The 15,845-nt window shown below is 33.4% G+C and overlaps 1 protein-coding gene across 2 annotated transcripts; it reads right to left on the bottom strand.

Moving 5' to 3' along the window:
• Window positions 1-2,202: 2,202 nt before the first annotated feature.
• Window positions 2,203-14,065, bottom strand: LOC123686078. 2 transcript variants are annotated; one of them, XM_045626053.1, is made up of 2 exons: window positions 13,829-14,065; window positions 2,203-5,061 (listed from the first exon to the last, which is right to left on the bottom strand). In XM_045626053.1, exons 1-2 carry the CDS (start codon window positions 13,832-13,834, stop codon window positions 3,496-3,498), a joined length of 1,572 nt encoding a protein of 523 aa, XP_045482009.1. In that variant the 5' UTR covers window positions 13,835-14,065; the 3' UTR covers window positions 2,203-3,495. The 2 variants fall into 2 exon arrangements, with proteins under 2 accessions (XP_045482009.1, XP_045482010.1); XM_045626054.1 differs by lacking the exon at window positions 13,829-14,065 and adding an exon at window positions 13,210-13,354.
• Between the last annotated feature and the right edge of the window lie 1,780 nt (window positions 14,066-15,845).

Raw genomic sequence — 15,845 nt, 5'->3', positions numbered from 1 at the left:
TGCATTAACACTTACATGCCCATTCTAAACAAATTGAATTAGGTATCATCCGAAAAAATTGGCGCCATTAAAGAATATGCAATCAGTTATACTAATCAGAGCGAAAAAAATTTATTTGATTATTATATATCCAATTAGAAATCATTTTAATCATTCGAGGAAGATATAAAAAAGTCGTCAAAATTTCATATTTTAGCTGGGTTTCATTCAAATTGCGATTTATTTGTGAAGACATCAGTTTTGAATTGACTATACCTGCAGGGTGTTCCTAAATTACAAATGAAAATGACAAACGCTTTGTTTTTGAGATACAGGTGTTGAAGTTCAAGTTTTTCTCTCATACCACCATCCCTTCACAAGATATTTAACTTGAATTGGCATAGATATTCCAATTTGAAGTTTTCATCATGTGGTATCCTAATTTTGAATGCAAATTTACAGGGTGAATTTTTTCTGGAAGGATGCCCGCTTCTTTCCTCCAGAATTATTTTTTGATGAACCACTGATAGTTTAGAAAAATTTGAGAGGAAACTCTGGTTTAGTACTATACTTTTTGTTTTGTTGTAATTTTGTCGATTCTGCAATCGATTTCCAGAAAAAAATTAAAACAGCTCTCTATAGTTATTCTCAGGAAAATCCAAATTATTATAAAGATCCAGTTAGGTAGCTGTGATAAATAAATTAATTATGAGTTTTGGTACTTATTTACCAACTCTGTAGCGAAGATTAATAAAGATTCAATAAACTGGTTAAGCATCACAAAATCTAGGATTACAAGAAACACCCTGTATCTCGAAAACAAAGCATCTGCGGGCGCATGTAAAGGACATTCTATTCTTAAAATTATTCAAGAAATTTTTCATTTTTCTTCGTAACTTCAATTTAGGAACACCCAGTATAAGATAAGAACAATCGAATTGGTAATAAAAAAAAATATTTCGAGTAATTTGGTTCAAACTTCGTTTTCAAACCTCTTTTTCTCACATTATGGATATGAGTGAACAATATCGTCAAAATTTTTTTTTAGATTACCCCTCCAAGAAAAAAAAAACTACGCATTTGACTGTAAATCGAATATTATTCAACCTCAAGATTGAATATCTTATTGATCTCATTGTTTGAATTGAAACATAGTCATTTTTTTAGAAGACTTTCAACATAAACTTTATGGGATTTTCAATAGAAATGTTATAATTTGAAATAGTTATAATGGCAACGTTGTCTCGTCTGTTTTTAATGGAAAGATACACGCTTGAAAAACATGTAGACATTTGAAAGTGAGCCATGCTTGGTACTGGTACTTTGGTAACGTGTAGTATCATATTTTCGAGTTATTGCAAAAAAAATTTTTATAATCAAAATTACTGTTAGCTAACAATCCAGTTAGAAAAAAAAAGTTATTTTTCTTCAATAAAAAAACCTGATTATTGAATTCCGCATTAGTTGACTTATAACGATCTAATCATACAACAGATGATCCATTTGAATTGAATAGAGAATAATAATAGGTTCGATATCCATCTTCCTATGGTATAAACCGACTCTTTCAAATAATAGCCTTTAAGGCCCATCGCTGGGTACCTAAGGTTAGGGTTACGACCAAAAATTATAGATCACTTTGATGGATAACCAAAAGGACAAAATATATTTTGAATGAGATTCGATTGAAAATATCGAATATATTATTGGCTGACTGCAACAATCGAAAATTTGTTCATTGAAAAAGTCATTTTCTCGCGTATAACATTCGTCCACAATCTATATGTGTCTGGACGAACAATATCGACATTCAATTAAGTATTCTTAAATATCTATTGTTAAGTACGAACTCCATTATTCTTTTGGTTTTTATTATCACCGCTTCAACTTTGTTGTATCTTATTCCTAACTTTCCTGCATCACAATAGACAGAATTAAAAATGATATTACTGTCGTCAACAAATGCTAATAATGTTGGTAGCATAATTTTATGTTTATATTCTTTCGAATGAATTGTTCCATAGGCAAATATCCCAGACTAGTGAATTATCGTGAAAAAAACATGGAAATTCAAATCAGTGATTTGCAAAATATAAAAGTCTAAGTGGTTTAAATAATCAAGATTGTTTGTTCATGAAATGCAAAAACGTCTTGAATCAAATCCATGCTAATCAGCTTATGTTTTGCACGTCTTTGGAATAGGAATAATAAATCAAAATCTAGTGAGTTTGTGACATAAATATATTTTGACAACAATCATAACATTAACATAAATACTTTTAAATAACATTCGTTTAAAAATGTGTACGAGACAAAACGATGTTCCGTCTCAAGTCTCACACATCTGGTTTTTTTTTCAGTTAACACAATTGGTGTCTATATACAAAATGTTTGATTCACATAATAAAAAACTCAGAAAATTAAACTAGGTATTACATTATCGAATTTCATAATACTCTATATTTTTTGGTCGAAGAAAATGTTCCTTTCGATTCAGTTTCAGAGGCTCTTTTTTTTTGGAGACAATTTTCTCTCATAATCACTGTAAGAATTTCAACCTCTTTCAATACGTCTTCCAAATTAAAATACCTCTCAGTTCAAGATAAATTAAAATTCAACGAAAGAAAACATCGATTTTGAATTTCTCTGTTCAATTGAAAATAAAACGGTTATAATCCATTGAGAAAAATGACATTGATAAGTGAGTTTTCAAAGAGAAGAAATATTGTCAATAACATGCAGTATAAGTTGGAAACAACGTGGAATATTTGTGTAACACATCTATGACATAAAGAGTTGCATTTAAATGGATAACACTCCATTTCTATGAATGAATATAGTTGCTTCATCTACATCAACTACTATATATTGAATGTGCAACATCAATAGAGAAAATGTAACATCTAAATTGACATCTATGATCGATATAAGTGATCAAAATACGACAAATTTCTTACTCCACATAGAATTAAACTGTCATCGGTGGCAGCATGTCTTGACATATACAAAAATCAATGTTTAGTCTTACTGGAAAAATAAAAAAAAGGAAAAAGGCGAACTGAATATACTGTCCAATACCAAACCCAGGGAGGACCATTGAATATCGTTTCTCCGAAACAGTTTCATATGTCAAACGTCACAATTGCAACTGCATTTCCTGTCTTTTGTTTGATAACTTCTTTTCAACATTCACTATGAAGAATATCTGACGCGAATTGAAACATAATTCGAAGAAAACTGAATATTCCTATTTCCAGTCGAAATGAACACAACACACGCATCATCGAATCGAGTAAATGAAACTTTACAGCTTCATACTTTTTTTTTGGTACACACGGATCCGGATCAGAAGCACAAATCTATTTCAATTGATGAAAAATTATGCCACTGAAAGAGTCATTTGCACAATCCGTTGATTCCTTAAAATAAGATAGGAACGAAAAGTCCAGAAATTATCACATTCAATTAAAATAATTGGTATTCAAGTAATGACCGCACCGATTAAACAGAAGAAAATCAGTAACTATCGTCAAGAGGTTTTGTTACGATCTCGCCATCCTTGTTGATCTCACGATGGACCAGCTGGGGAGTCTTGAGAACGGATGCTGGAATCTCACTGGATGTGATGGTCACCCTTTCTGGTATTGGGCTAGAACCATCTTCCGTCTCGGGTGTCCTCAAGGTGATGTCCAGATCCTCCATGGAAACCGTTGGAGCCTCGGCTTTGCCATTGCCGTTAATAAGCGGTATTCTCTCAGGACGAATGTCTTCATCTTTCTGTTTCTCGCTGCTAGATCCATTTCCGTTGGATATTTCTCTATATTTGCCCAAAGGTTTCATCTCTTCACAAACACCGTTTTCGGCCATAGAGTTCCTCCTTCTTCTGGACTTTCCATGGGCAACTCTCTTCTTGACTATTATGAAAATGGCTACTACCACCATAAGAACAATCACTGTTCCAATCAGATAATAAGTTAAACCTTCGTCAAAAGCAGCTTTGTCTAAATCTTCTGAAGTCTTACTCTCATTTGCTCCAATTATGAGCTTCTCAGTCTGTTTTGTAGTCGCTACGTTTGCCGAAACTGGCATTATTGTCTTCTTGGTTACCACTTCTTCTTCAACAGGAGTTGGTGCAGCAGCAGTTGTTGTATCTTGCTCTTTCCCGAACAAATCTTCAAAAAGGATACCCATCTGTTCTTTGATTGAGATTAATGGTGATGTCTTGTTGTCTTTCAATATTTCTAAAGGTTTGAAAGTCGAACAATCGATAACACATGCAGATGGGTCCTCTTTGTCGAAATCACCACTTCCCTCTTCACCACTACCTTCGAATAGGTCGTCTTCTTGTGGAGGTTTCTCAACATTATCAGGATTCTCGGTAGAATGTCTGATGAATTCAGAGTTGTCTGGGTCTTCCTCCTCTTCAGTTGCTTCATCTTGGTCGCCTAACATCGGGTTCAGAAGAGCATCTGCAATAAGCGTTTCCAATTTTTTTCCATTTACAGCCTTTGGGCTGAAGCATTCAACATCTTCCGTTATTTTGACTTTAAGTGATACCAAGTTAACATATCTAGTGATGGCACTTTCATCGCAGTTGATAGGGTTGCCTTGCAAATGTAAAGATTCTAGTTTATGTAAACTGGAGATATCTTTTGGTAAATCTGTGATCAAATTGAATGATATATCCAAAACTTTGAGATCTTTCGGTAAAACAGCTAGGGGCAAAGTCTCCAATTCATTGTTCGATAGAGTGAGTGTTTGGAGATTGGGTAAATTTGGCATGTGATGAAGATTCTTCAGTTTATTCTCAGAGAGGTCCAAATGTTTTAAATTCTTCAGTTTTTTTAGTCGTTTATCAAGTGATGTCAGGGATGTGTTGCTTAGGTCTAGGCTTTCGAATGAATCTGCTTGTTTGTCATCAATTTTAAGAAGGAATTTTTGCGAGCTGCATTTAACATCGAATTGTTGTCCAAAAACTTTACATTTACAAAGTTTTGGACAAGCCAAAACTGATGCAGAGCTTCCCAGATGGAAAAGAGAGAGGAGAACTATCGCTAGCGATGATAACTTCATGTTGATTATCTGAAACAAAAAGATAAATTTAGCGAGATCCGAGAAACACTTCCATGGAGAATGAATGCGTAAAGTCAATATCCCAAACCAACAATTTTATCTTATCAAATTGAAAAGGTGTAGACACAAGTGATAATTCAAATTCACAAACTGTAATCGCATATTATTTGACCATTCTCACATTCAGGAAATACGTACTACTATCGGTTGGGTATATCGGAAGTTCTTATCGAAAAAAATCACAGAAGTGTTCTGACTATCGCATTCTTGTCATGGGAATAAGGATGTGATATAATCAATCATACTTACGATGACCAAAAGGATCAGGAAGGATGTTCGAAAATGGGATTAACCGAAAGACTTGTTGATAATCTTTTCTGAATTATATCTGATATAATAACTACAAAGGATTGGAATGTTTAGAGGAACATACCTGGATTTGGATTGAATCGTTGAAATCCAGATGATCTCTTGGATTATTTCTTGTAATAAAATTTTGAATGAATATTATTAACAAAGATATGTCAAAAATTGTGAAGGTTGATAAAGAAGGAGAATAACATTATCAGAGCATAAAAAACAAGATAAACCCCTGAAGGAGTATCTTGGTCCTCCACTCATTAACGTCTATCATATATCATTGGTTAGGTATGGTAGCTGATGTGTAATATAAGCACTACTTTGTCGACGGATCAATTTTTTACTTGAGCAATATTGAATTGCTAGAGGAGGCATATCTTCCCAATTTTCACATACTCAATAACATATATTTTCGTCAAATCAAAGTACCTATATCATTCTTATGAGTCAATAAATTTTTTGTACTATGAAATAGACTATTCGCAGTATTTTTTTCCGTGTTACGGACCTGAGATCACATTTTACTTTCTTCTAATATCACAAAGACCCTCCTATGTACCTGATCTTGCCACTGTTCTTGGATCTCCATGGTTGTTGACGTCGTTTTTGTACATTCACAGAATATGGTCGAGGATTTCAGTATAGGTATTTTTGCTTTGAAGAGAAAGTATCCTGCATTCAGAATTTATTCTCGATCTGAATAAGTCGGATTTATGCCATTTTACAATCTAGCGATTATTCTGAAACGTACCGAAGAAAGCAGAAGGCTTTCGAATTGCATCTAGAATAAAATATATGGGAAAAATAATCCCTTATTTTGTTGGCTTGACTGTCCTCTATACTCTAGTATCATGTGTCGTTCAATTTACTGACAGTATACAGGGTGTTTCCTGAACATGCGGCAAAAATTCAGGGGGTTGTTCCTTGGACTATTCTAAGAATATTTTGTCCTTTGATGATTTTTGAAAAACCTCTTTGTTTCGAAGATACAGGGCGAACAACATTTTTCATATCTTTAAAATTAATAATAGTTTAAATAAAAATGCGTACCGCACTGTGTTTACTAAGTAGGTACAATTTATTTTTAAATTTGTTTAACAACATTCCAATTACTAAAAACGGCCAGTTTTTTGACTAAAAATTGCTAATACATCACAAAACGAATTCAAATGAAAACCGTGTTTAATCTGTATTCCTTTACCATCTGCACTTATCAATTTTTAGTCAAAAAACTGGCCGTTTTTAGTAATTGGAATGTTGTTAAACAAATTTAAAAATAAATTGTACCTACTTAGTAAACACAGTGCGGTACGCATTTTTATTTAAACTATTATTAATTTTAAAAATATGAAAAATGTTGTTCGCCCTGTATCTTCGAAACAAAGAGGTTTTTCAAAAATCATCCAAGGACAAAACATGCTTAAAATAGTCCAAGGAACAACCCCCTGAATTTTTGCCGCATGTTTAGGAAACACCCTGTATAATGTTATAATTTCTCGAAAAACGAAATTTGAACAAAGAGAACTCGCTAATTTTCAGATTTCAAAATTCAATCCACCTACACACTTGAACTTAATTTATTGCTAGTCATATTTGTTGTCAATAGAAAATATTGGCTATCCAAAAACGACTAATATTCTAGTAGATCTAGAACTATTATTCTGAAGAATTCAGTTATTTCCTAAAATGATACTAATTCAAACATTGAATATCGCTTGTGCTTCATTAATCTTTATCAATAGCTAAAATCAAACGATAAAAGCAGTTCCAGTTTGGATTCCATTCATTGGTTCAAAAAAATCTCGAATGATTTGAATCTTCTTCATGGTGCTTAACAACAACGAATTGATAAGAGTCTGAAATTATCTGGTTCATCATTGTGGTCCAGACATACCAGAATGCCAATTCAGCGGTTGAAATAGTCTATCAAAAGAACCAACTATTAACTCCTAGATAACTGTGAAATTCCGTTTAGAAAAAGTTATAACGTAGATATAAGATTTAGTAAAAAACCGAAACCTCACTGTTGATAGTCCGGAGATAATAAAAACATAACAATAACCGATCCTACATTATAGATTCAACCCACTTCAGGGTCATTCATTCCTTCAGAATATTTGCAACAAGAGTTCACTTTTGTTCATGTCAATTTTATCCATCACACAAAAAGCATATCCGAAACAAATAGTCAATTGATTGGAGCGAATCTTCTGAAATTGAGTTATTTGGGGAGATTGAGCAATCTAACGTGAAGATGACAGTTGATTATTAGGTTATATAAGGTGTGGTTTCCTTAAATTTGAAACAGTTCCATCTGTGAAGGGAAATTGTAAGGTTATTTACTATTACAATTATGATCAGTAATCAGAACACAAAATGTTATATCTAGTCGAAGATTTCCACTTTATAATGACTCTCGAGAAGTCCTAATAAACATATGTGCAACACATACTGTAGATCGAAAAAAGATAGAATCCATATGAAACCTCAATTATCAAACTCGAGATACAAAAATTTCAATGAAATTGGTTAGAAATTGTAAGGGATTTTTCATGCCAAAAGTGATCAAATGATTCAGTAGACTCGGAAGCAAATAAACTGCCGATTCAACACTTCTATATCAGCGGTAATTAAACAATTACCGGAGTGCTATGAATCAGATCAATTCCATCATTTAGAATATCCGAAATGGCACCTATTGTCATATTTTCGCAGATAGATGGATTCTATAACCTGCCTCAACGTTGTGACTCCACAAGCGACGAAGACAGATCTGAATCTGATATGGCATTTAAAATTCTTGTGATTAGGATCGCCCCACAAGAGAGCATGCAAGAAAGCCGGTTGTGTATGCGGTCCTTTCAAGGATGGTCGGGCAACACAACGACTTGGAAGTTGGTATTGCGGTAACAAAAGTCTCCAGAAGGAGCTTTATTGGTCGGAGGATGTCGTACGATTCTAGCCACTGAAAGGCAAATGACACGGGAAAGCAGGTAGAGACCAATTACATAACGAAAAGCATTGAATTAACGGAATCCCCCTCAGCTTTGGAATCGGAACGGAGAAGCAACGCCGCGAATTTTACACATCGGATATTACATCGAATAATACACTTGAATTAAATGCATTACTCGTATTACACTTGTTAGAAATCAAATTAAAGACAATCTCGAAAATTAGTCGACATATACCTATCATGACCGTTTTCGAATTTATATAGAGTTTTTTGTTTCATATGCACAGTATAATACCTCAAAAATCCATTTTAAAAGTATTGAAAAACAAGTTGGGATCGAAACGTCGACAATCCAATAAAGATTTTGGTTAAGTAGATCAGGGATTAGGTTGAGTAGATCAGGGATTTGGTTGAGTAGATCAGGGATTTAGTTGAGTAGATCAGGGATTAAGTTGAGTAGATCAGGGAGTTAATCTCGAAGTTCCTCATCTGGAGTTCTACAGTGTGCATAATGATTCCTTTTGTTTTTTTGTGATACTTTTCTTTCTTGGTGCATAATGAAGACATTGTCATTATTGTCACGAACCCATTATTTCAATTCAATATAAGGATACGAAAAAGGAAATAAAGTCATGATAACACAATCGTGAAATGAAAGTTTTACAGTTCTCGAGATGCTTTCAGCAAAGATTTGAGACACCCAGTACATAATTAAAATTTTTGGCGTTCTAACACTTAGAAGGTTTTATTGGCGAAGGAAATTACTGACTTTTCACATTCAATTTCTTCGTGAATTACAAATTATAAAGCACCTGACTGTCAAGGATTTTCGTAATCGATGTGTGAAGGTGACAATGACTGGAAATATTTGTTTCTTCTGTTGATACTGGTTGAATAAATCAATCTCAGGACAAGGTTTGTTACTTTTCTCGTTCATTGCAGTAACCCTCAGACCAAAAAAAATTAGAGTCGAAGAATGTTAGAGTTATAACTTGTATATGCAAGGTTTTCATAATTGTGCACCACAATTTCTAACTGTATACATGATTTTGTTGTTGAAATTGCATTGATAATCCTAACTTGAGAACAGGACCAATAAATTTTGAAGAGATTCTGAAGAGAAATGGATAATAAACAATAGTTTAAAACTTGTCGTGTATTTTTTCCTTGATCAATTCTCCTCTAAAAGAACAGTAGGTGCTGATGATCCGCTTTACATATTGGAGCAACAAGAAACCAAAAACATAAGAAGCGTTAAGCCAAGAAATGCATAATAACACCAACTGAGACCAATTCTAAACACATTTGCTGTTGTTCAAACGTTCATCTGTAATGGCAGACATCTGAAATTGCTATCCTTAGGCTTTTCACGCTAAACAAAAAAAAATAAACGAAACCTTCTGGTCAGTGATTGGTGAATAATCACCTAGAGAATGCAAGTTGCAATAACTCACAACTGAAAACATGTGGATTAACAACAGGGGTTCTACAAGGATGGTAACCACCCCCCCCTCAGGGGGTAACCTAATATCCTGGTGACCGAGGTGCTGAAGATAAATCACTATGGATTTGAATAAAAAAAAAGGTGACAATGAAAGCCGCCCATGAAATTTATCACTTTCAATGTAAGAAATCAAGGCATTTATTGAAGAAAAAACATTATCTACAATACTGTACGTTTTCGTTATTACTAAAAAACTTTGCACGAAAAATATCTAAACCCGATAATGAAATAACAATATAAAAAAATTTAATATATTGTTAATTGCATAATCATCATTTTCAGGTTGTGTATTTAAATTAATAAATCAAAAGCTGCAAATCTTATACAAAGATTTCATCTTTTGCATATTTTTCAACTTTTCAAGGAAAAAATAATATTATTCTGTCGAATTTTAATCCAGAAATGCCTATTCATAAATGAGATGAAAATTCATTTTGAATGACGAAATATCAAACCAGAAATCGGGCTAAAAATTTTTGTACCATCATCAATATCTACTAAAATTTATAGCTCCGAATATATTGAAAAAACGAAAAAACTACCATGTAAATTGAAGAAGTAAACCACACAAATCTTTCTCTCAATGAATCTAGATACAAATACATGGAAGGCAGTAGGTCTTATCACTGTTTTTATCTCCTACGCCAACTACGATAAATGTGTCAATATAAACCAAGAAACAATTGAACTTCCAAGATAGAAATTTTATGGGTTCAATACCACAGAAGACTGAGAAGTTTTCACTTGAGCGAATTCGCTCAGATCCTTTTTTGGCGTTGTCCAAACACACCTGGCTTTAAGGATATTATCGAGTACAGAGCGGTATTAGGACGTCGAAATCAAACCAAAGTCAATATTTGCACTTGGCAATTTTTCAACAGTAATGTTTAATCTTCAGATGAGCTTTTGAGCGATTGTTCGTCCAGTTTTGTAGTATCTGTTGTTACGAAAATATTGGTTATTTATTAGGCCAATTGAAAAGTCCCCGGTCTGATGCACAGATGGCGGTGCTAGTATTGAATCCATATGATTTTAAGTTAGTATTAACCTTCAAACGGTACGTGTCAAAATTTGACAGCAGTCCGACCATTAGTTTGTGAGATATTACGTTGTGAGAGTAGCTACTTTAGTTATTTGAAAAAAGATGGAAAAAAGACATTCGTGTGCTGAGAAAATATTGCTATTCGAAGGGAAAAAATACAGTTGAAGCAAAAAAAAAGCTTGATTTAGAGTTTCCGGGGTCTGCACCAGAAAAATCAACCATCATTGATTGGTATGCTAAGTTTTAACGTGAAATGAGCACCGAAGACGGCGAACGCAGTGGACGCCCAAAAGAGACTGTCACCGACGAAAAAATCAAAAAAGTTTACAAAATATTTATGAATGACCGTAAAGTGGAGTTGATTGAGATAGCAGACACAACAGTCTGCTGGCAAGGTTATGGCATCAGTATTCTGGGAGGTATAATATTCATTGTTACCTCCAAAAGGGCCAGACCATCAACAGCGATTATTATATAGCGTTATTAGATCGTTTAAAGGATGAAATCGTTAAAAAACGGCCCCATTTGAAGAAAAAAGGTGCTGTTTCATCAAGACAATGCGCCGTGTCACAAATGTATGAAAACAATGACAAAATTGGATGAATTGGGCTTCGAATTACTTCTGCATCCACCGTATTCGCCAGATCTGGCCCCCAGCGACTTTTTTCTGTTCTCAGAGCTCAAAAGAATGCTCGCTGGAAAGAAATTTAGCGCCATTGAAGAAGTAATCGCCGAAACTGAGGCCCATTTTGAAGCGAAAGACAATTAGTTCTACAAAAATGGTATCGAAAAGTTGGAAGATCGCTATAATCGTTCTCGAAGGCATCTATGTTGAATAATAAAAACGAATTTTGCCGAAAAAATGTGTTTCACTATCATAGACCGGGGACTTTTCAATTGGCCTGTTATGTCATTTGTTTATCAAAGCCATAAATTTTCAAATATTTCAAGGTTAAAAATTGGTCTGAAATTGTCTGGATACCAAAAAGAATTCGACAATCAATTTCATCTAGTTGTTGTTGTCGTTGGTATTTATCAAGTCCTCAATTAATGTTCAATGATCAATTAAGACTAAAATGATTATACAGTAAAGGTCACCATAGTATGGATTGTAAGCTAATCAAGAAATAATAAGTGTGTGAAAAACTATTCGCCTAGCACAAAAAATTATTATGCATTAAACTACCTCATTGTTCCATTACTTCTAATATTATAAATATAGCTTTGCTTTTTAATTCGCATTTGAAAAATGCAAATCTTTTTTAGGAAATGTAATTACAATAAAAATGACTATTACTTCACTTTCGCTCGATAATAAAAAAGCTTCAACGAAGTTGATGTGTGTTTTTTTTTGCCAAGACATGATTTTGGTAATAAATTCAATTTGTACCGAAATTTATTCATGAGTCATAACAACTCGTTCTTATCGTGTATTCGGATGATACATTTTGGCAAAATAAGACGATTTCGTAGGATGTAAAACAAGAGAAACAAGAGTTAAATGACCTGATACGAAAAAAAAAACATGTTGATACCCACGATCAAGGTTTTCAACAGGTACACTCATACTCGAGAAGATATCATCTACAACACAAACACATCTTGTCGAATAATATCAAAATAATTGAATGATTGTAAAATTACCTACGCACATTAGACATAGAATAAGCTGTTAAATACAGGGTCCAAATATTAGTATACCCTGATGTTAATGATACATTCAATTTTTTTTTTCTAGCAATAAAAAGCCAAAACTGCGTCACAATCCGAACTAACAACAAATAATAACGTCACAAAAAACTTGACGTCAGTGTTTCAAATTTGCCCAACGGTCTAAAACCGGATCTCCAGAGGTCAAATTCATGAAATAATTATATTAGTTAGTAATCTATCTGATCGGCGAAAACTGACCACAATGGGCAACATTGCATACCTGTAGAAATAGTAATAACTGCAAAAACCAATTGTTCAAATATTAATATTTTGTAGAAAAACCATGAGGCAGATGGGAATGGTACCATACGATAACAAACTAGTTAAGTAACTCAATTTTCATGTTTGATCTAATCACACAAAAATTATAGACATCTATGTCTGTGTATGACTCAACAATCGCCAAATTATATCATTATTATCAAATATTTCATTCATTTCAGGGTGGGTACTAGGTAGTACCATACTATGGTAGTACCTAGTTTCGATACATAAATAATCGATCATTTACAAATTAAGGTTAAGTTTTGACAAAATATGTAGTTTAGGAAAACCATAACATAGAAAAACATGAAAACATACCAATAATCGTCAAAAACTCGCGAAGCTGTTGATTGAAGTTACTCTCATTACAAATTTCACTTCATTCATTATATTATTAACGAAAAATAAAATTGTCCTTTATCTTGAATCTGAGATAATATAGATGTGGATGTGTATAAATAACTTTATCAGTATGCAGGTCAGATTGAAGACAGTGATCGTTTGTACTAACGATGATTTAATAATTTTCATGTAATTATACTGACAATATTGCCAAAACGATTGTCGGTACTTGGGAAACAAGGGAAAGTGCAATTTTAAAGCTTGAATCATAGTTACACATTTTCGAACATGATTAGATTCATTCTCAATCAATCAATCAAAAGGAAAAATCAATTAAACGTTTGTTCAAATTTTTGCATTTATAATCAAAATTTTAACGATTAGGTCATTTTGTATAGTCACGTATTTTTTTTTATGGATAGTCGTGATGTGCATTTATATTTGATCAGAAAAAATTTCAAGTACACTTTTTCAATTCACTAATTCTACATGTTGATTGGAATTTAACCTGGGTCCATAGATGAAAAAAGATCAAGGATATTATGCAAATATGAACCTTGCTAACTAATAATTTATAAAAAAAAATTATACTCACTTTCATATCTTCAGTCTCAAACACATTTTTCGGAAAAGTTTGTAGAACGCACAGCGCACTTTTAAATTCGCGGGCTTGGAAACGCTGCTTTTCCCAACTTGCACTAGGTTCCTTTATTGCCGTCTCTGTATAGACAACTACGAACTGAAGTTTAGTGACTCTGGTTCCGAACCGCACGCATTGAGATTATGTTATGCAATGACTTCTCCTCGCAGTGGACATGCAACTTATGATTTCGAGTTTTGAGTTGCGGCGCGAAGATACTTAGTGACCCGACCTATCTGCCACCTTTCGTTAAACTGTGGAAGTAACGTTGTCGATTACTTTATTTCAAACTGAAGGATCATCTATAGCTTTCTCCTTTTCAAGTAAGATCAGATGATTAGCGATAGATGGGACTCAATTACTTAAATATATCTTAAATACACAAAATTAGCTCGTTCAAATTGCAACCGATATGCCCAACAGATGAATACAATAGACAAATTATACAAAGCAGAATTAAGGTCAAGTAGGCACATCTCAAGAATTTCTCCCGATAAGCGACATTTTTTCAACCTGAGTGGGCATAGGCCCAATTTTACTCTCAATTTAATTTCAATTTAGTTTTATATTGAAACGTTGAATTAACGTATTTCTTTCTGGGAAAGATACAACTCTAGAATCCGATAAGTCTAGTATCAGCTCACTGGCTCACTGAAGAGATTACTGAAGGATTTCAGAATAAACAGACCACAGGATTAGTGCAATCTCGAGTGCAATTAGATGTTGAGAGAGCCTTCCACCAACAGAAAGGTCTATCCTACAGGAGTTTGCAGGATTTCAGGCTACGAAAGCCAGGAAGATAATAAGATACTACACGAGAGATAGAAATTTCCAAATCAAAATAGATGACGCAGTAGCTACCACTAGACAAGTAAAAGCAGGAGTGCCTCAAGGTACAATTCGAGTACCTCTACACTACTACATCAATACTTTCGTCATTCCAAAAGACCCAAGAAACTGTCTAAGAAATAAAGATGAATGGTTCATTAAATGTGAGAAAGTAAGATTGAATCACAGATTTCCTTATTAGATAGATCGAGAAAATTTTCGAAAAAGCAAGTTTTAGCTTCCAAACAACGAGACTAGTTGACCAAAACGTTGTCGAAGATGTAATAAGAATACCAACCTATTAGTGAAGACCCAAAGATCAACTACTAGAAACAAAAATAGTGTGAACTCAATTTCAATTATCAAAAAAAAAGAAGTGTCTCCTATGAAAGACATATGTGTTGTTAACCCTCTGCCATGTTGCCGATATACTTATTCTGATTGTGCGTATTTATTTCATTTGTAATAAGAAGTGGTTTTGATTGTTTTCGATTCAATTTGCATTTGCCAAAGGTACACGTGTTTATTAGCATTTATAGAAAATATTGATTTCATAAGAATTTGAATAAATCATAATTGCTCATCCAGTATGTAATGAAAGCACAGATTCTGCAGTAAAGTGCGTAATCTCTAATAATCGTGGTCTCATTTCAGAAACGAGAGTAGGTCTAAAACATTTTTTTATTTCTCAACAAATTACAAATAACATTCAAAGAAAAGTTTTTTCCACTTCCCGACAAAAGCTTGAAGTTGACAGATAAGTATATTATCCTTATTCATCTCAATAGAGCGAGTTCTTTGACTGATTAGGCAAGTTAAAAATTCAATTTGATAGGGGCAAGTTGATCGCATTGAATAAATTGTGAAAGATAAATAAAGTTATCAGACTGTACTCAGCTTCGAAGTTCTAGAAGAAGAAAAAATGTTTTTGATTGTTTTCCTTTCTTCCAATCAGTGATAACTCGTGCTTTTTTCTCTGACAAAAATATTTTTGGATCAAATGCACGAAAGATCAGGTGGGTTCAGTGTTTGATTTTTCAAAAAGGAATATGTATTGATTTTTTTTATTACTTTCTAGTGTGTCATATTTCGATAAAATATTGGAATATAAGTATATTTGACAAATTTGTAGAAAAAAATTGTA

Source organism: Harmonia axyridis, chromosome X (assembly GCF_914767665.1).
Source record: "Harmonia axyridis chromosome X, icHarAxyr1.1, whole genome shotgun sequence".
In the NCBI taxonomy this organism is placed as follows: Eukaryota; Metazoa; Arthropoda; class Insecta; order Coleoptera; family Coccinellidae; genus Harmonia; species Harmonia axyridis.
This window is presented reverse-complemented; position numbering and strand designations above follow the sequence as displayed.